The following is a 26,727-nucleotide window of genomic DNA, read 5'->3' as shown; positions in this document are numbered from 1 at the left end:
CGTTTCCAAGAAACAAAACTTGGAAAGGGAAATAAAAGACACCCACCCACGCAATCACAAAAAAAAACGAACATGTTTGTTCGAGTTTTTAATTAAACTGTTGCAAATAAATGCACCCAAAACCTCTGCTACTCTTTTTACATTTATTCTGCTTACTTAACAAAAAGAGAACATTACAAAGTTGTAAAAACATTTTTTTTGGCTGTTTCTACCAATCTTCCAGGCCGTCCACTTTTTTCCCTCCAAGATAAAGTGTTGGCACTGTAAAAAAAATAATAATTGCCCGTATTCTTCTTTTGTACTAATGAGACACTGGTTCATGTGGTGCACAAGCAGTTACCTCCAGCTGCTCATCTTGAGGACCCAATCCTGTTAATTAAAAAAATATATATATGTTCGAAAAAACGATGGTTCTGTTCAGTTTTAAAAGGGTAGACACGATTATCGTCTTACCCACGGTTTGGCCTTGTTTGATTAAAAATGTATGAATTATGCCATAGCGTCTTATTATTAGTGTCCCTTTCCACCCAGTAGTATAAATGGGTACCGGTGAATTTAATACTGGGGGTAACCCTGCCGAAACTGGGATAAGCTCGGGATAAGCTTGGGACACTAGGCTCAACCGCAGGCTATCCATACTACAGCAACAAGATTACTAGAATGCAACTAACAAAATTAAAAAAAAAACACTGGAGTGCACATGTCTACTGTTGTTGAATTTTAACACCACATATGCCTTTTTTACTTCCAATTTTCTCACATCTTACATGACTTCCTCATTACCCTGCTCATTACATGACACAAAAAAGTGTTGAATGAAGTGAAACAGTTACATCTCAGAGTAAAAGCAAGTAACCAGTGCCAAGTGCAAGAAACCTTAACAACTGCCTTTGTTTTCCTTAGTCAGTGGTACCTGGGCATGGGCAGTGGTATTACTTTAATATAATCACTCGGTCAATGGGAAACATATTCTTCCATTACACTAACCGACTCCAGAAAACTCCCTCCCACCACTACTCCCAAAGCTTTAAACACCTGGCCCCAGTTGTTCAAAGGATGGATAACACTATCCACCGGATACCACTGCCAATGCCCAATGAAAATTTTTATGACCTTCAACAGCTTATAAACAGCGTAATAGAAACAGTTGTTATTATGGTATTTGAAGTCTTAAAAATTACCATAGTTCTGGGTCCGGATGTTCAAAGGGTGGATAATGCTATCCACCTCTATCATAAATTTTTCACTTACCAACAAGATTGATTTGTCCTGCTTTTTCAGCCAGTATTTGTAGTATTGCCATTATTCGTGTTGGATTAGTGGCATACTTCTCAACAAAATTTACCATCTCAGCATCCTCCACTGGAAAAAAAAATATGTTAGATGATGGCACGTTTTACTTTCAAAAGTGCAAAAGGGAACAATATTTCTCAATTCTGCTATTTTAAGCCTTTGAATTCCACTGCTACCCAGAGGCAAGTTGGAAATGATAAGAAAAACTTTGCAAATGCTAATTGAGTAATGGCCCTTTCTTGGAACAAATTCAGGGGTTTTGGTTAATTAAAAAAAATTATAATAAAATTAACTTATATTGCACTGATATCAATAGAACATTAATTTTTCACCTGTGCATTACAATGTTGAGAAAATTATAACTAAGTCCTAAAATACTCAAAGTCCTAAAAATACAAAGTCCTAAAATACATCTCCAGTACAAATTCTAGTTAACAATAAGTAAGAATTAGCTTAAAAATGCCTTCCGAAACAAATGAGTTTTAATAGACTTTTTAAAACTATTCACAGATGAAATATTTCTAATAACTAGTACACCTAAATGGTAGAAGTGCTGCCAAAGGGGAAGAACGATGTAGTAGCATGCTTGCAGGCAGTAACTGATTTAAGGTGGCTCAAAATAGTGTACTGCCGTTTTTACCACCTCAACTTTGACGGATCAATACTTGGACTCTCTTTCAGTTGACGCAAAAATTATGGTATCAAACAGACGGCTATAATCATTGGCGAACAAGTTGTGATTATTTTCTTGTCATTACAAGTTGCTATATCAACGGTATAACCTGTTAAAAGCACCCTTAATTTTACTTTAAAGTGCCCATAACTCGAAAACGAGTACGGTGTCTCACCCACATTTTTTATTGTTGAATTGTAATCAACAGGATAAGATACAACTTTTTGCAAACTTTAAAAAAAACTGCACATGGAGTTCAGAGGATCAGAACTGCATTTGATCATGTATGGTACGCACAGCACTGGCACTGGTTAGAGCACTGGTCTGGGCACTAGTTATGCAAAAAGTTTTACATAGGCTGTTGCATGACACAAACTTTCACGCTTTATAAACCGTTTAATGATGTCTGTTTCAAGTTGCAAGTCACTTCAGTAAAATTAGATTGAAGAGAGCTTGAGTCGATTCAAGTGAACTTTTTCACAAATTTTGCCTTGAAAAGCAGAGTATTTTACTGTTTCAGTTTCCTTTGTGCCTGCTATAAAATCCAATACTTCATTTGTTTGAAATCCTATTTCGTGCCTGGTCACATTTCAAAACGCAAATCCATGAGGCCGACAATAAGGCGCACGCTTCTTAGCCTGGATTACTGGTTTGGGAACAATGAAAATTTGCTCGCACTAAAAAATAACGAGAAATACTTTGCGCATCGTGGAAATTTCTCATCGCTATATACAGAACGACATTTCGGTGAGTGGCACCATTATCAAGTATGTGACGAAAAGAAACTAATTAATACTAAACGTTAAGGTGCAAAATAGAATAAATTAAATTGTAGCTGTTCAGTGTTCATGTCTTTTCAGTGAGGTGTCAAAAACCTGATAATGAGAGTAATGGTGCCGGACACCAAAACGTTGTTCCGTTTTTTTGCTAATCTTTATAGTTTACTGTATTTCTAAGTTTAATGCTAATATATTGTGCCTTTAAAAAAATCCATAGAAACAAGTAGTGGGAATATCGTCACATGTTCCAAGCGGCAATGTTCTGACAAGAAAGATGACGATTATGAAGTCATTGCATTACGCATAATTTGTTAAAATGGATTCATTACGAGTGAAAGCAGACGTTTATGGTGGTTGTTTCTCTCATGAAAAAAGTTGCTTTTTCCATTCACTTTCATCTGCAATGATCCAAGAGCAAGCCCTGTAAGGCGAGTTTCCTTTCTTTCGACATTGAAATGCAAAGTATTCAGCTAACGTAAGAAATCATCTCCTTTCGTCTCCATTATTCTTCAAGTGAGTCGAAGGTTCATTTCGCCGATGTCGCATGCGCACGTGGACCGTTTATTTAAACGCAGTTATGAGAGGAAGAAGGAGGCACATGTGAGCTTCATCTGCATCTAACGCCATTATTCAAATTGCATTTGTGCCAGGATCACATTGAACTCCCCTGCGCATCCTGAATCTTCCATTCGCGCATAACCTTAATTCCTTGCGCCTTCACTGCGCATCCTGAATCTTCCATTCGCACATAACCACAATTCCTTGCATTTTGTAAAAAAAAGTGATTATGAGCCCCATAAGGTAATCCTTTTGCCGATTAGAGAGCTGCCTCGCTCGTTCGTTTCAGGTTCACTCGCTGAGGCAGCAACAAAGGGAGGATCATTCCTTAATTTGGGAGCAGCAATATAAAAAGATCTGACACCCAGTGTGGTAAAAGACTTGCATGTTGGAAACAGAAATGTACTGTGGAGGGAGACCATGGATAGCCTTAAAGGATTTCATTTATTCCATTTTTTTGGTGGATTGAATGCTGTTTACATGGGTGTGACAATCAGCTATAACATTAAGTTTAGCATATTCAGTAATAGCTCTAGGCATATAAAAATATCAATAATGCATAAACTCATTATAAAGTTTACCAACGCCAGTTGTTCCAGGATGAGGATCCACGTCCATTGGTTCACTGCCATCATCTGTGGTTGCCATACCAGGTACACAACCATTGTAGGTGACTGAATACATGAGGGATTTATCCTGTTGAAAGAAATAATTTTTATCTTTCTAATTCATTATTATTTAGAATCAAAATACTGACTGAAAATGAATCCAATTGATTTGCATCTATAGCCACTGAGTCATTATAGATATAAAAAACAAGGATATTTCGAATAAAAATATTTTCAAGAACAAATAAAATCCTTAAAATAGTGAAATAGGTTGATAAATGGTTGCTGAGCATCTCTTTAATGTACTATAATTATAATATAAGCTACTGTAGACTATATATTTTGGATTTTAATTCTGTTTTGAGTGTATTTTTCAAAGTTCTGCATTAGCCATCAGTTGAAATTGATCTTATTTTCAGCTGTCAACCCTCCAAGTTTATATTTTTCCTTAGTGGCCATTTGGCCACCAACTGCTCAAGTTTGGTCGCCTGTGAAAAATTTTAGTTGCTTAATTAAGCTCACTCTTTCAATCCTTCTTCTCAGTTTTAGTCGCCAGGCTGGCGGCGCCTTAGATTCAAATTTAGTCGCCAGCTCCAAAATTTTAGTCGCCATGGCGACTAAAATGGTCTTAACTTGGAGGGTTGGCTGTACATGCAATACGCAGCCACAACTGAAACCACAGTTTATGTAAAAAAAAAAGGAAAACGTACCTCATTTTTGTATGATAGCAACAAGAGTGTGCTTCTAGCTGTAATACAAAATATTAAATTATAAAATGATAAATAATATTAAAATTATAAATAATATTATTGAACAATAATGATTTCTTAAAGCATAAACAAGCGAAGATTAACGTTAAAAGCCGACGTTTCGGCGTCATCATGACACCATTCTCAAGGCAAAGTGAATAAATAATGCGATATCAGTTTCTATAGTCTCTACGAATTAACATAATAACAAAAAAAAACAAAATTTGTGATCCCTTGTTATTATGTTAATTCGTAGAGACTATAGAAACTGATATTGCATTATTTATTCACTTTGCCTTGAGAATAGTGTCACGATGACGCCGAAACGTCGGCTTTTAACGTTAATCTTCGCTTGTTTAATATTATTGAAATTATTAAAATAATAATCAAAAATGTAATAATTCCAAAAGGTGAGAATACGCATCATTGAAAACCTAACTAATTATTGTACGTAATACGGCATATTTCGCACAAATGTTCATCATCTGACATCAGAGAGGTCAACTCTGATATGCCTATCTATATATTAACAGGACAAATCTTAATGTCGGAAAAAAGAGAGATTGGGGTGTCATGGGTTTGAATCTCGCTTGTGGCATTAGATTTTTTTCGCATTTGTTCTGTTAATATGTAACTAATAATATTGTGCCTGCATATCAAGACAGATCTGGGTACAAGCCTAGTTGTTGCCTAGTCAGAGTTCAGGTTTGTTTAGCTCCTTTGGGAGGACTTAGTTTTCTTGCAGTGTCATACTTCACCACATGTATTTTGTTTATATTCTTTGGTCAATACTTAAAGATTGCATTCACAATAGCCAACACAATGGTTTCATAAACTGTACATATTGAATACGCAAATTAGCCTATACCAACTGCGCAACCTTGGCATTTCAAGCAATCTAATTGGTTTATTGAGGAGAAAAAAATGTAATGGCTGCATGGTGCAACTTCTTACTCTACCTGTGTTTCAGAAGCGAAAACCTTGCAATAATTCACTACAAAGTTTGTTCTAAATAAAATAATTCTTCACGATAAATTAGCTATTTTAACCCCAATTTTGATAAAAAAAAAAGTGTAAATCATGAATAATTACATACAGTGAGTTTTGAAACTAACCAAGGTATTAAAATTTTATAATATAAAATGAGCATCAATTCAAACAGACAAGAAATGAAATCAAAACCGAAAAATGTCCAGTAGTGAAGTATATGTATCTGAGAAAACAGCATGTTCGATTTTACAACAACGTTATACTAACTACCGGGGGTTCCATATTGGAAGTGAAGTGCTGCCCCATGTACGTAGAAAGATGCTGGGGGTAAGACATGAGAGGCCCCGGTAGGGGGGGTCCGAGCATCCCGTATTCCATTAATTTTTGGCCTAAATATCCCGTATCCCAATAATTGCTGTAGTTTCCTGAAGTTCGATATCCCAGAATCTCTTTTCTTAATATCCCCTATCCCTATAATTTTTCCCTGAAATATCCTGTATCCCTTTTATTTTTTCCCTAAATATCCTGTATCCCTAAACCTCTAATGGGGCCTCACATGAAGAAAGTAAATCAACCCATTGATACCTGAAGGCTTTTAGTGTGCACCTATCCCTAAATACCTGGCTCTTTTACAGCATAATTTCAATGTAAACGAACAAGTGTAAAAAACAAACCATATGCGCAGTAAATCCAGACAAATAACTAGTTTCTGAAGTAATGTTCCACCTAGACATGTTGAAAGACTAATTCATGACTTAAAGAGCTTATTTATCCCAAACAAACTTAAAGACAGAGAAAAAAAAATTTTCACCCTCCTGCATCATTTAGGAGCTCATAAAAACAGAGAGATATTGAGCAAAGTCTTTAGAATATTATAAAATACTCTGGTAAAAGATAGGCCTTCATTTCTGTATAACTGACAATGCCATAATTAAATACAGTGGAACCCCGATATAACGATATGCCAAGGGGGCAGTAAAATTATATCGTTATATCGAGGAATCGTTATATCGGGGTTCCGTCCCATACATTTTACTATTGCCGGGACATAACATATCCATCGTTATATCGGGAATATCGTTATATCGAAGATCGTTATATCGGGGTTCCACTGTAGCACTAAAAAGGTATTTGGTGCAGAAAAGCGGTAATTTGAGATGATAAAATTTCAACAAATATCAAGAGCACATTAATTTCTTCACAGAACCTATCTTGTATCATGGAACTTTCCAGTAAGTTTAATTTTATGGATGAGTGAGAAATTATGGCATTTATTTTCTGGTGGTCAATATTATGAAAATTTCCAATGAATTATATAAAAGGTGGACAATGTGAAAGTAACTTTGCTTCAGATTGATCTCCATTGACACCAAAGCCAAGAAATGTATTAAAAGTAGTAAAAATATCTTTAATTTGTCAATTTTATGCACACACAGATATTTAATATCACTTCTTTATGACAAAAACCAATTTGATTGCCCTGAATTCAAAATTTAAACAAACAAGCAATCGTATTGGCCATTACAAACACGGGAAAGCACTTTGGACTAATAAAATGTTTACAAGTGAGTTACCGCCTTTGTAACGTTCTTTGGCGCCAACCTTTGTAACGATCTTTGGCGCCAACCAACTCAACCAAGAAGAAGAATATATGGCGGCCACTGTTTCTGTACTTCCCAAATGGTTCTCAACATCCAAAAACCAAAACAGTGCATAATTGAGTGTCGGAGTTTCACGCTCAATACCTTAAGCTTCAATAAAAAATTAACACTGGCATTTCAACATCTTTATTACGAAGGATAAAATGTGGCACGCACGCACTCGACAGTGCCGTAGCAAGAGTAAAATAAGTTGTGGGGCACGCGAGCGCCGGATGCGCGAGCTGTTAGGGGAGTCTGGGGGCATGCCCCCTCAGAAAATTTTGAAATCTAGAAGCTTGGAAATGCTATTTCCAGCGTTCTCCAAGAGCTATTTGTGATTTACGCATATCGCGAATTATTTACTTCCTACACTGTCTCAGCAAACCACTGAAGAGAGGTCAAGAGAGTATAACACTTGCAACGTCAATTACAAAATAGAAAACCGACGTTCTCTGTACGTGTATCTTGAAACCAGCAAATGTTTCACCTTTCAGAGTCATCATAGTACGTTCTGGTCTTAATTTCTGGTTTGTTTTAGTTTTTGGCCGTTTAACATTGTTGTGCATCACCCTACGTACGTTAAAAAATGAAAAAAAGTACAAATGTTATTGTTTCAAACCTCTCGGGAGATAAAATTTTATTTTCAACATTTTATACAAGTCTGTTTTTCCTTTTTGGGAAAAAAACTGGGGGGGGGCACGGGCCCCCCCGGCCCCTCCCCTTGCTACGGCACTGACTCGATACGCATATGAAGAAATGGTTTCCCGCGTTACAGCATGCACGCGCAAACTAAGAAATTTAGTTCCATTTCGCATCAAAAAGTAAATTTCAAACAGTTCAAGTGGTTTTGGTCGAATGTACCCTGCTAAAGAAGGGGCTCTTTAAAAAAGAGCGCAGCGGTTCAACTGACCAGCAGCCAAGAAAAAGCGCCAAAGCTCAACGCGAACAAACACAACAAGCGAGCATCGACCGCGGAAAATGGAGAACGGAGTCCTTCGCGCTACATAATATTTGATGGCGTAACTGGCTGCCTGGCTGGCTGGCGTTAATAGAAGGCTGAGCACTGTTCTCTTGGAAAAAGATGATTTTTTTATGATAGTTTAAACCAGATCAGAACCCCACAGAATAATAAATTTATACATAGCAGTGAATACAAGTAGAAAAATTATTCTATTACTTACCATGTTGTGTTGTCGTATTGTTAAACATTTTCGGTCGGTTGACCAAAGATTTTCTTCATCCGCGTGAAGAATCCTTCTAAATTGCATCATGATGAACGCCAACATTTTATATTTAAGAGAGGCAGCGGTTACAGGACCTTACAGCGGTCGGTGACCAAGTGAATTTTTTGAGAAGAAATTTTTACCAATTTTTACCTTTTTTCAATCTCGAGCCGTAGCACTCTAAATGATTCAATAAAAGTTAAGATGAAATGTTGAATGAGTCTTGTGTCGGTCGCTGAATGATCTCGCAAAAATAACGTCTTAAAGGGCTCGGGGCGGCAAAAAAACACGACACAAGACTCATTCAACATTTCATCTTAACTTTTATTGAATCATTTAGAGTAAACTTTATATTTTGTAGTAAATCGAAGCCGACGTAATATTTCTCTATATATCTTCTATATGCGCCATTGATTTCAACATGACCTTATGTCAACAATTATTAACCACGAACACATAGGGTGGTCCGCCTGTGGTCCGGGTATACTTTTTAATGAAAAAAGGTACCCCTTTCATATACCTGAAAGACATGGTATAGACTTACAACATGACGTTTTCTTGTCATTTTCATGTAGCGCTTAATAAATTGAAATAATACAGCCATAAATTGCATCTATTCGAAATATTTTAATTAAAGGCCCTTTGAAAAACCTAAATGACAGATTTTCATACCCTTTCGTATACCTAAACTTGTGAAATCCCTACCCTTTTATATACCTGAAGCCTAAAAAAAGGTACCCCTTTCGGGCGGAGCCTCCCCGTATAGGCCATTATAGGGAGTACACCCCCCCGGGGCCTAGCGCCCACTCTACGATGTTTTTGACTTCATAAAAGGATTTAAACATATTCTGAATTTAGCCATTTTGCCTTGTAAACTTCGGTATACACTGAGTATAATACAAGTAATCAAAGACTGAATAATGAAGTTGCCTGCCAAAGTATTAAATGTTGTTCGATTGGAAACTAGGCAAACTTGAAATAACGTTTCAATTTACCGAAGAACTTTGTTAAAGCGAGTACATGTGTATTATATCTGGTCTTGAATGTGACTAATTAATATTCATTAAAAAATTGGGACCAGGCGGGAAGTTCGGATAATCGAAGTCCGGATAATCGAGGTCGACTGTATATAGAGAAAACAACGCCTGGGGAATAAAAATTCGCCTTGAGTAACCGCACCCGAAGTAACACTTTACTTGTTATGAACAATAAGTAGAATTGAACCATGCGCCAATGTGGGTATTTTGAAATAACGTGTTATTAAAGCTTTACTGCACGTTCGGAATTTGCAAGTTTGATTATAATTCAAAATTAATTAGGCCATTTTTATTCATTCATGCGCACCTTTGCCAACTTGCAATTTAAAATTTTGCAACCGACTTTTCGTTCGCTTCAACTGAAACCTTTGGGCAAAGTTAGGTCTACTTTGCGTTGCCTTTACGGGTCTTCCGCCAACTTCAAGTAAACGAATCCGCTTTTAGAGGACACAGCGAGTTTAGCTTCGACATTTAGAAAAGAACTCTGTTTTCAGCTTGACAAGCTTCTTATAAAAGTTGTTCACACTTCCATGAAACCGAAACTTTGCTTGGCAGGTAAAAGAACGTTTCTTTGCGGTGTAATTTGCACCGAATGTGGTCCTCGGAATCGTCAGTATTTCTGAGCTAGTGAACTGTACAATTTCTCTGATGGTAGCTGGCAAACTCTAAACGACAAATACATTTCCCTTTTTTCCAGAAGAAGTTTGGAAACACTTCGGATACAGCAAGCAAGTCCAGGAAAGGACAGTCACTGAAAGACATGAATGCCCGCCTTATTGAGGTAACTTCAGAGTAGAATTTCGAACTATTGTCTTATATAATTACCAAAAAAATCAAATTTTGTTTTGAGATTTCTAACAACAGAATTATTTCTGAACATTTTTTATCGAATTTTAACGTGTCTACACAATATATATGGGTTAAGCCATTCAAATCGCCAGCAAAACCCAATAGATACTAAACTTTACAATTCCTAAGAGGTAGCCGACATATTTTGATTAACAATAATCATTTCTCTCGTTTTTTTAAAGAGATTTTTGGATACAGTAACCAACGATTCAAGAACGTGACTACAGATTAAGACAGGAAAGGCAATGAAAAATGTCCGCTGCTATGAAGGTAAGTAAGACGGTATTTTTATTTTATTAGAACTCTTGACTTAGATTAGATTTTATTTTGAAAATATAAAAAGGGCTATTTTAGAACCTTTTCACGTGTATTGACACCGGAAGTTTATCTCAGAAAAGGTCCTACAATTATTCAAAGCGCCAGCAAAAGCTCGATCTTTTTAGCCTTCAAGGGCGTCATTTACTCTTGTGGTTGTCAGGATCGTCGGAATTTACGCTTCTTAACTGCACCATTTCGAGAATTTTTGGTTGGACAATAAACATTTCTCTTATTTTTTTTTCAGAAGATCTTTGAATACAGTTGCCAAGATCATGTATGGCCACAGATAAGACAAGAAAGGAAATGAAACATTCACGCCTCGTATGGGTAAGTCATAATTAAGAGTAGCACTCTTGGCTTAAATGATCACCAAATAGATTAAATTTATCTTAAAACCTAACATCAGGACTATTTTTGAACATTTTTGCGTGTCTAAACAATAATATACGGCAAAGCTTATTTCAGAATAGTAACTTAAGCTTTACAGAAATTCAAAGCGCCAGCAAAAACTCGATCTTTCTTCTCTTTAACAGGGCGTCGTTTTTTCGTGTGGTCCTCAGAATCGTCAGTATTTCAGCTACTCAACTTCACTTTTCCTGATAGGAAGCCGACACATTTTGGTGGACAATAGACATTTCCAAGGGAATATCGATTATCTTGACATTTCTCTTATTTTTCAGAGGATCTTTGGATACCAGTTAGAACCAAGTTCACAAGAATGCGGCCAAAGATAATACATTCAAGGCAACAAAATGCGAATTCGGCCCTCCCATGGGGGTAAGTTATATAGGAGTTTATAAGCACTCTTGTCTTAGATTAAATTTTATTTTAAGAATTTAGAAAAGGACTAGACTGAACATTTTTACGTGTCTCCGGACCAAGGGCGGGGGGCCAGCGAGGCCTTCTCGCGATCGCAACGCAGGCTAACAAAACCTCAATAAAGCTAATCTTAGAATAGTAAATAGGGCTCTACAGTTATTCAAAGCGCCATCGAAAACACGATCTTTTTACCCTTTAAGGGCGTCATAAACTCGTGTGGTTGTCAGCATAGTCAGCATTTACGTTACTAAACTGCACCATTTTGACATTTTTGGTGGACAATAAACATTTCTAAGATAATATTCTCTCGACATTTCTCTTAATTTTTCAGAAGGTATTTGGATACAGTTGCCAAGATCAAGTATATGGCAACAGATGAAATGAAAAATGTAATGCAATGAAAAATGCCCGCTTCATAGAGGTAAGTTAAGAGTTTAGCTCTCTTGTCTTACATTATCGCTAAATTTATTTTTTGCGTGTCTAAACAACAACAGCGTAAAGCTTATTTCAGAATATGTAACTAAAGAAAGCGTCAGCAAAAACCCAAACTTTCTTTACTTGCGTCATTTATTCATGTGGTTTTCAGAATCGTCAGCATTTCAGCTACTGAACTTCACCGTTCGTAATGGATAGCCGACAAATTTTGCTGGACAATAAGGTAGTCATTTCTCTCATTTTTTCAGAAGATCTTTGGATACAGTTACCAAGTTCAAGTATGTGGCCAAAGATAAGACAGGAAAGGCAATGGAAAATGCTCGTCATCTGGAGGTAAGTTAGTATTTTATTAGCACTCTTGTCTTAGATTAGATTTTACTGTTTTGAGAATTTATAAATAACTCGGTAAAGCTAATCTTAGAATATCAACTATAGGGCTCACAGTCATTTTTCATGTGGTTCTCTGAATCGTCCGCCTTTCAAACTCTTCAGCTACTGTGCTGCATCATTCATAATTGTTAGCGCACTTTTTTGGTGGATAATAGGTTTTTACTATTTTCAGGAAATCGTTGGGTACCGTTTCCAAGTTTAAGAATGTGGCCATAAACAAGACAAAGCAATAAAATACTGAATGCGAGCATTATAGAGGTAACTAAGAAGCCGAATTTAGAGCTTTTTTATAATTTCCAAAAAGATTTAATTTTATTTTGCGACTTAAAAACATGATTATTTCTAAAAAAAAAATGTCTTCGGTAAAAATCATCCCAGAACAGTAACTTGGGCTCTACAGTTATTCAAAGCGCCAGTAAAAACCAGATCTTCCTTCTCTATAAAGGCGTCATTAACTCGCGTAGCTCTTAGACATCGTCAGCATTTCAGCTACCGATCTGCGCCATTTGTCATTGGTAGTCGACAATTTTTGATAGACAATAGACATTTCTCTCATTTTTTCAGAGAATATTTGGAGACAGTCACCAAGTTCAAGACTGCTGCTCAGGTAACAACTCGTTATTCGTAAAATCCCGGATCAATACCAAAACAGCTAAGCTAAGAACGTAATCCCAAGCTGGGTGGAGGGTTTCGCGCGTTCCACTTGGTGCTTGTCTACTTGCACGCTCCCGAGGACCGGTTGCAGTTAGAGGGGGCAAGCTGCTATGCCGCCTACTGGAATTCCATGGCTCTGCCATTGTATGTTGGTTAAATAAGTACCATACGAGTCAACTCAGAATATCATGTGATCTGGGTAGCAGAGAGGTGGTTAAGGTGCGTAATTTTTCAGTAGGTGGCAGTGACCATCGCAGTTACCTACCGGCTGTAATCCCCAGAGGACTGCCTGTATTCAAGCGGGGATTACATATTGTCTGTCTATTAGTACATTCAAATATCTAAAAGAAATGAATGATCTGGGTTTTTCGATAACGGGTTGTAAATACAATGTAAGTACATTGTGGGATTCCAACCCACAAACTTCAGGTTACAGGTCCACTGCTCTACCATCTGAGCCACAGAGCCATGATGGGAATAGAGCGTGAGTGATTCTCAGTCGATTCACTCATTTATATGCCTGGAGATGATTCATTACTAAAAAAAAGCACAGGTGGGGTTCGAACCCACGACCTCAGGTTACAGGTCCACTGCTCTACCATCTGAGCTACAGAGCCATGATGGGAATAGAGCGTGAGTGATTCCCAGTTGTTTCACTCATTTATATGCCTGAGGATGACTCTAAACTATATAGATTGTAGATTTTGGCTACTGAAATAATTTAATGGCTTAGGTGGGATTCCAACCCATGAGCTTCAGATTTCAGGTCCACTGCTCTACCATCTAAGCTACAAAGCCATGATGGGAATAGAGCGTGAGTGATTTCCAAGTCAATTCACTCATGCATTTATATGCCTGAGGATAATTCTTAATTAAAATACACAGTAAATCCTGATCAGTTAAGAAATAATTAGTCGCTTAGGTGGGATTCGAACCCACAACCTTTGGGTTACAAGTTTACTGCTCTACCATCTGAGCTACAGTGCTATGATGGGAAAAGCGCGTCAGTGATTCCCAGTCGATTCACTCATTTGTATGCCATAGGTTGATTATAAACTAAAATACACTGTACATTCTGACTACTGAAAAGAAAGCGACTAAGGTGGGGACCAAAGGCGTTTGATCCGGTGCTCTATTAAAACAATTATTCCACTCGCGCTTGTTGGATATGAAACGACCAAAGTCGGCCATCTCATATTCAAGAGTTTGCGCGTTTGTGGAATAATTGTTATGTATACTAACTTTTTAGTTATGAATTACGTTAGACAGGAAAAAGATCGTGGCTGCCCGCCAGACTATTATGTATAGGGTAAAGTATGAATGTAAATGACTAAGTAGTTTGACTGAGTTTGTTTTTTTGGGGGGGTTTTCTCCAAAATTTTCAAATTCCAATTCGATCTGGGTAGAGGACCCGCATGAAAACCAGCTGTGGCTGATGTGGCTTCCTCTCTGAATATTGCGGCCTTTGTTTCTTCCGTCTGATCTCATGACACAGAGCCAGTGCCAGTGTGACTGCCATGCGAGTGCTTGTGAAGACATGAACCCCTGCCAGTGCTAACGCACGAACCTGAGCGTGTGCCTGTGTCCATTTGGTCAGAGAACGAACTGGCTTTATGTCAGTTGGACTGAAGTATCAAAATTAGAATACAAAATACTAGTTATGGCTAAATAACATATCTCCCCCCCCCCCCCCCCCCCCCCTTCCTAAAAAAAAAAAAAAAAAAAAACCCCCCAACCCCCCCCCAAAAAAAAAAAAAAAATTTTTTTTTTTTTTTTTTTTTTTTTAAAAATATTTTTTCCATCCCCCCCCCCTCTTTTTATTTTTTTTTTTTCTTTTTTTACCCCCCCCCAACCCCCCCCCCCAACCCCCCCCAAACCCCTACCAAATGTATAAGCCCAGGGCTTATAACCGGAATTCTACGGTATTTAAATAAGATCAGATCAACGGGTTGTACTTTTCAGTGGAAAAGAAAGGTTGGGATTCGAACCCATTACCATCAGGTTACAGGTCCATTGCTTTACCATGGCGTGATTAAATTTCATTTGATTCAATCATTTATATTACTAAACTAAAACACTGCAGTAACTACTGGAAAAAGTTCAGTGGCTTAGGTGGGATTCCAACCCACCACATTTGGATAACAGGTCCACTGCTCTACCATCTGAGCTACAGAGCCATGATGGGAATAGAGCGTGAGTGGTTCCCAGTCATTGGAGACACTCATTTATGATTTGAATAGACCTGATGATGTTTCTAAACTAAAATACCCTGTAAATCCTGACCACTGAAAAGTTAGCGACTTAGGTGGGATTCGAGGGCGTTTGATTGCTTTGGTAAAACAATTATTCCACATGCGTTGTTCAGTGTTGGATATGAGATGATTATAGCCGGCCATCTTATATTCAACGCGCGCTGTTGTGGAATAATTGTTAAGAATACTAACTTGTTCTTTATTGATTACATTAGACAGGGAGACCGTGATACAACAACCATGTTTAAAAGTTCTATTCTATTCTATTCTATTCGATTTTATTCTATTCTAGCTTCTATTCTCTTCCATTCTATTCTATTCGATTCTATTCTAGTATGGCCATGTAAGACTATGTAGAGCGGATAAAGGATAAAATAAAATTCTAGAACTGTATATAAATTATGGCCATGTATCAATTAAGGCTACCGGTATGTATGTTCATGTATGACAATGTAAGGCGGAAACAGGGTTAAAAAAATTTAAATCTAGTAATCATGTATCTAAATAAGGTTCATGTATCACTCTGTAAGATTATGTAGGTCCATGTATGATAATGTATGGCTATGCAACTCGTGTTTAACTACAAATAATGTTCATGTAAGACTCTTTTACGTGTCACCATGATTAGCACCTTCCCTTATATCAATTCGGTGCTGTACGCTGCTGCGCATATGTTTTTGTTTTCATCTTTGTTTCTTTCCTGCTTTTTTTTAGTTCTTTTTTTCAGATCCTGTTCAGGGAATTGGTATCCTTTATTTTATTTTACTTTATTTCATACTTTCGTTTTCTCAGTTTTATTGTTGTATTGTTATTCATAATACAGTTTGTTGTTGTTATTGTTGCTGCTGTTGTTTGCCATGAGTGTATAGATATTAATGTAGATAAATAGGATTTTTACTTTCCAGGATGTGGATATTTCAGCGTACTTCACTTCCTATGATAAATAGTCTCACTTATCTCATAGTCTCACATTTTCACATCTACTGATTAAATAACATTTACACACAATGCCTGTCTCTCACAAATCCGAACTTCTTGCATCGAGCAGCTATTTGTTTATTCGATATTGTTTATTCGATTAAATTGCGAGAAAGTAATTATAATTGATCGAATCCTCCGATCCAAGTCCAGAAATATTGGGACTAGGAAAGAAGCGGATAAATGATTTTAAAATCGTGGCCACCAAGCAATCTTCGGAAAGCTTTCAAAATATTCGGCAGCGTCCGTAACATATATATATATATTCAAAACTTCGGAAACATCTTCGGAATTCCGGTGTCTCTGTCTTCGAAGAGCCTCATGATCATGACGTTTACCGATCATCTTCGAAAATCTCAGAACATATTCGAAAACGTCGGAGACATCTTCGGAGTTCCGGTTACTTTGACTTCAGAAAGCTTCGGATATTTTAATTATCGAACATCTCAGAATATATTTTAGTTCGGATACTCTAAAGACAAAAAAATTATTTATGTATAACCCTTTAAGGATATGCAGGGCTATTTTTGACAATTTATAGCTATGTAACTCGTGTTTAACTATAAGTAATGTTAATGTTAGAGTCGGCAATGTCAATTATCACCCTGTATAATTATTTAGGTCTACAAGTGTTTGGTATAGTGGTTATGATTCGCGCCTTCTCTTGTGTCATTTTGGTATCAAAACCGCAGGTGCGTACATGCTTTTGTTTTCATCTTTGTTTCTTTTTTTAGATCTTTTTCAGGTCTGGTTCAGGAAACTGGTATCCTTTATTTTATTTTTTAACTTTATTTTCTCAGTTTTCTTGTTGTATCGTTATTCATTAAATAGTTTCAGTGTTGTTATTGTTGTTGCTGCTGTTTGCCATGGGTGAAAATAAATCATCTTAACGTTTCAAAGGAAGGAAGGTCTTGTAAACAAAAATATTACATTCATCATTGGGTAGATAAATAGGATTTTTAATTTCCAGGATACTGTCCATTTCGGCTTAGCTCACGTGCTATGATAAGTAATCTTACTTATCTGAAAAATCGTTCATGTAGTCTCACATATGCACAACTGCTGACTAAAAACGTTTATCACACTTGCGCAAGCCAACTTTCAACGCAACTGTCTCACAAATCCGAACAACTCGCTCCCAAACTGAAAAAAATGACTGAATCCTTCAAACTGAGTCCAGACGCATTATTGGGCTGGGCACCAAGCAAAGAAACAATTAAACAATCGTTGCCAAAGCAATCTTCGAAAAGTTTCGGATATCTTCCGTAGCTTCCGTTGATCGTATACCAAACATTACAGAATATATTCGAAAAAACGTCGCGAACGTCTTCAAAATTCCGGGTACTTTAACTTCGTAAAGCTTCGGACATCTTCGGCAGTGCCTATACATCATGTTCTCGACATCTTCGAACATCGACAACATCTCAGAATTATATTGAAAAACCGTCAGAAACATCTTCGGAATTTCGGTAACAAAAATCTCGCTCATTTGTCCTCAGAAATTAAAGAGTTGACAGAAATATCCGATAATATTATATAAATAAAGGTTTGCTGTGAGCACTTTGGCCTTTAATTCGTGTAAAAAAATTGTTAAAAAAGTGCTTAATTTTTTTTAAAAAAAGAGAGAGACGTTTTGGGAAAACCCCTTTCATCAGTCTTAAGTGGTCTGATTTGAGACTGATGAAAAAATGTCCATCTTTCTCTTTTTAAAAACAGCACTTTTTTAACAAAAAAATATATATATCCGATTAGACACGACTTTAAGAATTCGCTCTTGCTTCGACAACTTTCAGAAATCGTCACAAAATCACATTTCGACAATTTTTATAAGTAAGAATTATGGGCCTGTGATTTACAGTGTTCATTTCCCAATAAATTCAGGCCTTATCAGGCTGTGCTGCGACTTCTTCAGGGATAAACTACACAGTTCATCCCTGAAGAAGTCAGGCCATGCCTGACGAAATATATATTGGAAATTACAGTTTAACATCCCCATCCGTTCGATCAACCTTCCATTGTTAGTTTTTTTAAAACTGGCATCACAGTAACGCGCAGAGACTGAGACAAAATAAAATAAATGATCTCTTTTTCTTGCTGTGTGGATCAGTTTGCATTTTTTCTTTTTTTTTTTTTTTCAGGTTTTTGCATGGATCGCCTGGATGGCTACCTGTTTTCACCCGTTGCGCTACTTCTGGATATATATGTGAAAGGTATGAGTATAGTCACAAACAGTGTACAAAGGGATACGTTGGAATATGAATGCCTAAATATTTGTGATTTTTTTCGTTCACAGCTTGCAAACCTCGAAAGAAGAGAGGACCCTGGGGCCCAACTTGAGTCTCTTGAGACGACAGTACAAATGGTAGCTGACCAGCAGTCAAATTCAAGATGGCGGACGGTAAGTTACGATTGTAGCTAAATTCAAACATTCTTTTTGAAGTTTACTACATACACGTACAGTTTGCTGTCCGCTTTTCTTGAAAATAACACCAAATTGAATAAGTTTTCCTTTTTTGTTAGTTTTTCAAAATCAATTTTAGTTTTCTCCCCGGGAAATCGGCTGATAAATGTGCCCATATCTGTCAGGCTGCATGGTATAAGCTCTCCCCCAAATATTTCCCTATGAAAATACTATTAGAAGGGGAGAAAAGAGAAAAAGAGGGGGGGGGGGGGGGGGGGGGGGAAAAAAAAAAAAAAAACAAAAAAAAAGAAAAAAAATTTTTTTTTTAATAAAAAAATAAAAAAAAAAAAATTAAAAAAAAAAAAAAAACAAAAAAAAAAATTCACCAAAAAAAAATAAAAAAAAAAAAAAAAATACCAATATGGGCAGCGCGCGCATTGGTTGAATAATAATAGGGGTTATCTGCTTAAAGTAAAAGTAGTTAAATCTATATGTGTCTAAGAATAATGCATTTGAACGTTACAACAAAACAACATGAATAGGCTATACTATGTGAGATTAATTAAACTGCTTTGTATTTTCTTTGATCTTTTAGATTGGGATACTGGATGTTGACTTATGTGGGCCAATTATTCCAAGAATGATGAATGTAGAAGGAAAAGACAATTACAGCTGCAGTTTTCTTTTGGGTGAGTCATAATAAAATAAAATTAAAATTAAATTTAAAGGAGAAGTTCACTCCAGAATGGCCATTTATTTTCTTTACGCCAATAAAAAGTTTACACAAAGATATGTTATTCACCAAAATTTCAGCCTCCAACGTGCGCTTTAACCCTACGAAATCTTTCCCAAAATTTGACAACTGAACGCCGCCATCTTGGAGCTGGTAATATATGCGTGACGTCAAAGAGCTCAGCCTGAAGTTTGGCGGGGAAAATTAAATACTCGAAACTCCTTGTTTCTTCGTAGTGGATTTTGTTTGTCAAAATGCCTGTTTGTGCAGCTCCATTTTGCTCAAACAGAGCTCCAAAAAATTCAAAAAACAAGGAGTTTTGACAATAAAAATTTCCCCGCCAAACTTCAGGCTGAGCTCTTTGACGTCACGCATACATTACCAGCTCCAAGATGGCGGCGTTCAGTTGTCGAGTTTTGGGAAAGATTTCGTATGGTTATAGCGAACGTTGGAGGCTGAAATTTTGGTGAGTAACATATCTTTGTGTAAACGTTTTATTGGCGTAAAGAAAATAAATGGCCATTCTGGAGTGAACTTCTCCTTTAAGTATTGATAGTAATGGATGATTTGGATTTTACAATTTTAATATGACAGGGCCATTCCATTTTATGGGGGGGATTTTTTTTTTTTTTGGAATGGCCAACAAAATTGTTTAATGTTTTAGAGCTTGCCTACATTGCCTGAGTTTGCATTTTTTAGTGCTACATTTTTACTGATTATTTTACCTTTTTTTCTTAGTTGGGTTCCAGTGTACACAGGCAAGGACTTGCTGTCATGTCAATGGGTTTCTTGTTAAATAGCAGAGATGCTGTGTTGTGAAAATAGAAGACCTGCAAAAAATGGTATTAATTTAAATCTGTGTCATTTTCAGATTTATGGGACTTGTTTTTACAGGAGAAGTACCAGAGAGTTGCTATCAGATTTTTTACTGTACTGTAGTGGTTAATTAAGTGATCACATGATGTGTGATCTGAACAAAATGTTTGGTCATGTCAGAGGGTTCCCATCCTCCGAGACCCAGGGGCAGTTAGTAGGGTGCAAGGGAAAGGTGAACCTGTGGGGAAAATATTCAGCAAAGAAAAGTTGGAGTGTTAGAAAAGTGCCCCTTGGGAAAGAGTCTTACCAGGCTAGTTTGAAATGAATGCATTGCTGCCTCCTGCTGCTTGCCTTTGGCAGAAAAGTCCTTTGTACTCATTTTGTTTGAGGCATTTAGCAATGGTCAACCTGCATAAAGTTAAAAATGTGTTGTTACCGCAAAGCAACATTAGGATTTATTTATAAATGGTCAATCTTTGTTGTTGTTGTTGCTTTTTAATATCTTCTAGGCTTGGTTACTGGATGTTTACTTTTGTAGGTCAAGAATTCCAGGAATGATGAATGTGGGGACAAAAGATAAATACACCAGTATTCCTCTTGGTGAGTCATAAAAAATAAAATAAAAATAAAGTATATAATGCATTAATGGCCAATTTTAGAATACCAGTATTATTTACAAATAGAATGTTGTTATCAGTGCTTGCCCATACCATAAAACTCTGGTTATAAGCCCCCACCCCGCTTATAAGCCCCCCTCCCCACCAGTTATAGGCCCATCAACCTAAAAATATAAGCCCCCCTCCACTGGATGACAGTACTGAACAGGGCTAAATAATGCTTTATTATGCATTTTTTAAAATAAAAACATAAATATTCGATCAACACTCCTGCGGCTCGTTTCAAAATGTTTTATTTTATATTCCGCTTATAAGCCCTTCTGGATATAAGCCCCTCCACTTATAAGCCCACACAAAGCTCCTTTATGAAGTTGTATAAGACCAGGGCTTTTAACCGGAATTTTACAGTATTGCCTAAGTTTGTATCTTCTAATGCTAGTTTTTTACTGATCAAATAACTTGCTGTGTCAATAGGTTCCTTGCTAAATAGCAGAAGAGATGATGCCGTGGTGTGAAGATAGAGGACCTAAGAAAAATGGTATTTATTACAACCTATGCAACTTCTAAATTTACTACACTTGTTTTTAATAACACAACATTAAATTTTGTCTTATGTTATGGTTTCCTACTCGGGAGGGACTACTATATGAAAGGGGTGGGCATTATTGTTGGAACTTTTGAAAAGAACCACTAAAAGATATCAATCTGGGTGTGGCTCAAGCTTTTCTAAGAACAGAATATATAAAAATACCAAAATTCCGAAATTTACACCCCTAAGCGAGACGATTCATGAGTATCTCTTGCCCAAGTAGTTTCCTTCCCATGGATCCTGGGAAGTCTATTATGCAGACCCTTTCCCCCAAGTGTTTTGCTAAAAATATGCATATATCCCAAAAGAGCCAAAAAATGCATTTTACCAAGCAACATTAATTTAAAGCATGGCATTTCCTTTTAGCGAAAGTTGTATGCACTTCTAGAATGTGTTGTTTATAGCAAAACAGCATGGATTGGTTTATAAATGATGAATATATCTTCATTGTGTTTTCTTTGATCTTCCAGGCTGAGCTACTGGTTGTTGACTCATGCAGTTACGTTGGTGAAGCATTCCATGAACAATGAATGTGAAGGAAAAAGACATAATACAGCAGCAGTCTTCTGGGTGAGTCATAATAGAATAAAAATAAAGTATACACTGTAGACTGTAGTTAGTAATGATATACTGTAGACTGCAGTAAGGTGTTTGACTTTACATATTGTTACAAATGCTAGAGTCTTACAAACGTGCGAGGCATGGCAGTGAGGCATGCAAGAAATAGAAATAGAAATTCATACTCCAAAGAAAAAGGTTACCGTAACCACAAGCAACCTTAGCTAACTGCATGTAGGCTTACCTAAGTGCTATTTAGGTATAAATGTGTTGTCATCAGAGCTTGCCTATATTGACTGACTGTTAAGGATGATTTAAAATTAAAATATTGGTAATCTTTTTTCTTTGTTGAATCCTGTGTACACAGTACAGACAAGGATCAAATGGCTTGCAGTTGTGTCAATGGTTTCCTTAAGAAATAGCAGAGATGATGCCATGGTGTGAAGATAGTCAGGACAAAATTAAGAAAAATGGTATTTGTAACAATCTGTTTTAATACCTTTTCCATGGATTTCTGCTAGTTCATTGCATGGTTACCCCCGCAGTAAATTTGTCAGTACTCATTTATACACTAGGTGGAGAGAGGCACTGATTTTGAACCTGGATCATTCAACCACATGCTATCCATTAGGCTACCATGGCTCCCACTGCCATGCATGAGGAGTTAGCATGATATCTCTAAGTTGGTCAATGCTTAAGGTGGCTCAACACAGTTTTTGATAATTGTGACCCATTTGCCATTTTTCTAAAACTGTTTATCCCTGGGACCCCAAAGTTATAACTTAAAGGGATGAATTTGTAATTTGATTTAATTTAATTTAACGATAGTGACAGTTTATGTCCACAGACTGCTATGTTTTGATTGTAGATCATCAGTTCTTTCGTCTTTCTTTGCAGGCTCTTTACCAGATCCAAGCCTAGCACAGTCCTTGACTTGTTTCCTTCATGCAACTCGTCAACACTTAATGCAGTAGAGAGAATGACATCCGAGCTAACTGTATGCTACAAATGGAAAGTACTGAGGATCAGTGACTAACATTCTTGAAAAAGATGCATGTAGTCAGTTAAATATGCTATGTCTGCAGTCCAGGCAAGATTCCTGTCATAGCTGAGAAGACCAAGTGATCAACAACTGGTTTCTCCTTACATTGTTAGTCCACTGTTCATCAGTCAAGTAGTGAGAACAAAGACAATCATCACCTGTCTTGATGTTTTACCAAAATCTCAGAACAAACATTTATAGAAATGTATAGGAAATAGTGTGATGAGAATTGATATGAAAAGAAAGCATAATGAAAACATCAGTTGCATTTACTTTCAACACTCATTTATGTAATATATTTGACTACAAAACCAGTTTCATCTATGACCTCTTCAGTTGGTTGCGATAATAGAGTTCAATCAGGGATGACTTCATGTAGCCGAGCATGGAAAGTAAACCTTGTTACCAGCTTCCAAATGAGAATAACTAAGTTAAAAAATAACCAACAGTAATATTGAAAACTATCATAAAAATATTATTAACAAATACTTTAAGAGAAAGATGAGCATTCACATTACGTAATGTTTCAATGACCCCAGGCCATACACATTTACATTTAAAAATTTTACAAATGTAAATGTACAGGGTTTAATGTCACTGAAATCTTATGTAGTTTAATCGCTCATCTAAATCTTGATGTATTTATTTAAAATCTTTAGTTGTTAAAAATAATAACTAAATTTACTATAATAAAATTTAAAAATAAAAGTAAATAAAACAGTTTGGAACTTGATATCAGGCGATATTTTTCATATGTGGTACATGAATTCATCCCAGATTCAACTCTCTCATGACAACCTACTGAAGAAGGCACAGACTAAACGAGCTTTGCAGTTGCATATTTCATGTAAATGTATGTTGACATTAAATGTAAGTAGGTCGTTACTGATTGAGGTATTTATAAATTAGATTTTTTATGTTTGCATGGCCAATAAATTTACTAGGTTCTTTTATTCAGGAAACTCTGAAAAATTGTTGTAACCGATGAAAGATCATGAATCAAATGGAAATAAATTCAAGTTGTACCTAAAGCTGTCTTATGCTATTTTGTGATTAGTAGAATTGCATAATTAGTATTTAGGGCTCATGGTCATAGATTACTGTTCAAAAGTAGGGGACTGGGGATGGGCAAATAATGTACAACAACAATAACAACTTAATTCGCACCCTTAATTAAATTAAATTTACAATACAGACAAGAATAAAAAATAAAGTGCATGGCTGCCCAAAATAACCACCATTGGCTATTATAAATAAGATTGGGCAGCCATATTTAGTGTCTATTACAATAATTTATAAAAAGGGTCAGGTGAACTAAAGATTTAGATAACAAATACAACAACACACAGACATACTCCCCCCCCCCCCGGCGCCCCCCCTTGTTGGTGAGGGTTGGTTTGGGGTTGTGGGAGTGAGGTGCACGGTTCGCTTGGCGTTCTGGGCCTGTCGAGCACGGTTCGCTTGGCGTTCTGGGCCTGAAGACGAGGCAGCAAACATAATCGATTCACAACTTTAAATAAAATAAATCAAAGTGCCCTTGGAGCTAACTCGTATAATCTTGATTACTAAAGGTAATTATTATCTTAGAATTAAATTACAGTAGAACCTTGATTTAACAAACCTCTATATAACGAAGTCCTCATTTTTACGAACGATATTTTCCCCAATGATAGTAAAATAAAAAAGAACTTCGATATAACTAAACCTCGTTATAACGAACGTATTTTACCAGTCCGTTGGCCCTTCGTTATATCGAGGTTCTAGTCTGTATTTGTGAAATGTCTGAACATACGGACACCAAAGAGAAATGCAAAAAGTGTCCGTATTATGAAAAGCATGGACACATTGTATAAATATCAAACAAAATTTAAACATAATGATGCTTTTAAAATACCTTAATTGAAACTTAAGTTCAAAGTGAAGAAACGTTGTGCTCATTCAATGGGTCAAATGAGTGTTTAAGGCGGTCAAATACCAGAAAAAAAATGTCAAGCATGGCACGTTATTATGCTACTGTATAGATTACGAGTATTCCCTATTTTTCTGCAGAGTCCGTCGACGTGAAACGATAAAATAAATTACCGCGCGAAAAATGTTGACTGGCTCTGCGAAAAAATAGGGAATGCTCGTAGTCAAGTTACTGTATTTAAAACTGAACCCCCGGGGGTGGGGGTACTCAAAAAAGTGTACGGGGAGGCTCCTCTCCGAGGTCCAACCCCTTAACCTTTTATATACCATTTTGACAGAAAAGGCACCCCTTTCGCAGGTAGGTAGGTAGCATACACTTCATGTAAGGAAAATAGTCCCCAGGTAGGTAGGTAGGTAGGTAGGTAGGTAGGTAGGTAGGTAGGTAGGTAGGTAGGTAGGTAGGTAGGTAGGTAGGTAGGTAGGTAGATAAAATATAGACGGCAACTTCCTGACGGCTAGCGGTCAACAGAGGAAGGACAGAAGACAGGTAGGTAGGTAGGTAGGTAGGTAGGTAGGTAGGTAGGTAGGTAGGTAGGTAGGTAGGTAGGTAGGTAGGTAGGTAGGTAGGTAGGTAGGTAGGTAGGTAGGTAGGTAAGTAGGTAAAACACAATTTTTGTAAGTAAGTTAGCACTATGTTTTTCGCGCTGTTCCCTAAGTAACCGAACCCGCTTTGGAACTGGCTACTTTTGCCTGACCATGACAAACAGTTCTGCTGCCCCCCTGGACAAATAATTGGAAAATTGGCGAATTGGAAAATGGGGCTGTCCACATATTCGCAAATTTCGACCAAGTTGCCCGCTGTCTTAGGGCCTGTTTATATGGAGGAGAGTTGTCCCTGGTAGGAGGGTTACCCTCCATACCGAGCCACCCCGGGCGAGAGAGCTTTTCATACGTTTCTTTATAAATAGCTGCGACTGTTTATGATGCAGTGGCTCGGGGGCGGGTGACCCTGGGTGGAGGGTCACTCGCTTTGAAGGTAGGGTGACCCTGGGGAGCGAGCCAACTTTTCCCATATAAACAGTTTGGTTATTTTTGCCTCGCCTACCAGGGACAAGTTGGCACATACGAAGCGTGCGCAAATGCTGCAATCGGTCAAAACAACATCGAATTCCGCGGTAAATTTGTCCAAAATGGTCTTCTTCGATGTTTCAGCGTTCCTGATTTTAAAAAAGGCCGCCGTAGTAGCTATTTCAAAATAACTCTCGCAAGTATTTTGAATCGAGAGGGCCAAGTTTTGGCTCGGTAAACAGGGACAACTTTCTCATATTAATTGTAAATATTTTTACCTTAATTTCGCCCCACAAGCTGTGCTTTCCCTAGGCACTCTCTCTCTCTACTACTATATAAACGCTCGGCAAAAGATGGCTCGGGGGAGAGGGTAACTCTCCTACCAGGGACAACTCTACTCCATATAAACAGGCCCTAACTTGAACGCTCCATAATTATAAGTAAGCTAGTTTTTAATCGAAACAGCAGATATCTGAGATATCAGCATCTTGTTGATGATTCACTATTAAAGTGTCTAGTTATTTATTTGGCTGCGTGCAGACAAAAGAAATTAAGTGTCTGCGCGCAGGTAAGAGAAAAAACTTGGTTTTAATGAGCAAATTAAGCCGTGTGCGTCAACATTGCTTCTTTTGTTTCGAGTAATTTGCATTGATTTTAATCGTAAATGAAAAAGTGAAGAATAAAGAAGACACTTGTGTATTCTCAAGAAAAAAGAACTAAATAACAGACTTATAATACTGAGAAAAAATA

General features: G+C 37.0%; 2 protein-coding genes across 2 annotated transcripts in view; one reads left to right on the top strand and one right to left on the bottom strand.

The window, feature by feature from the left end:
• Positions 1-80: 80 nt before the first annotated feature.
• Positions 81-8,647, bottom strand: LOC144654759 (uncharacterized). Its single transcript, XM_078514994.1, has 5 exons — positions 8,472-8,647; positions 4,622-4,659; positions 3,885-3,999; positions 1,252-1,362; positions 81-369 (listed from the first exon to the last, which is right to left on the bottom strand). The coding sequence occupies exons 1-5, from the start codon at positions 8,497-8,499 to the stop codon at positions 302-304; spliced, it is 360 nt and encodes a 119-aa protein (XP_078371120.1). The 5' UTR covers positions 8,500-8,647; the 3' UTR covers positions 81-301.
• An 8,838-nt stretch (positions 8,648-17,485) lies between these two features.
• The window catches only part of LOC144654761 (cytosolic Fe-S cluster assembly factor Nubp2 homolog), a 98,995-nt gene continuing 89,753 nt past the window's right edge, over positions 17,486-26,727 (top strand). Inside the window, exons 1-7 of the mRNA XM_078514997.1 lie at positions 17,486-18,455; positions 18,539-18,643; positions 19,242-19,335; positions 20,118-20,221; positions 20,734-20,795; positions 21,287-21,350; positions 21,872-21,971. Coding sequence (XP_078371123.1) covers positions 18,605-18,643; positions 19,242-19,335; positions 20,118-20,179 — 195 coding nt within the window. The 5' untranslated portion in view covers positions 17,486-18,455; positions 18,539-18,604 and the 3' untranslated portion in view covers positions 20,180-20,221; positions 20,734-20,795; positions 21,287-21,350; positions 21,872-21,971. The remainder of the gene's footprint in view (positions 18,456-18,538; positions 18,644-19,241; positions 19,336-20,117; positions 20,222-20,733; positions 20,796-21,286; positions 21,351-21,871; positions 21,972-26,727) is intronic.

Source organism: Oculina patagonica, chromosome 5, assembly GCF_052425735.1.
Source record: "Oculina patagonica isolate OP01 chromosome 5, crgOcupat, whole genome shotgun sequence".
Lineage (NCBI taxonomy): Eukaryota > Metazoa > Cnidaria > Anthozoa > Scleractinia > Oculinidae > Oculina > Oculina patagonica.
The sequence above is the reverse complement of the archived record's forward strand: the minus strand, read 5'-3'. Positions and strand labels throughout refer to the sequence as shown.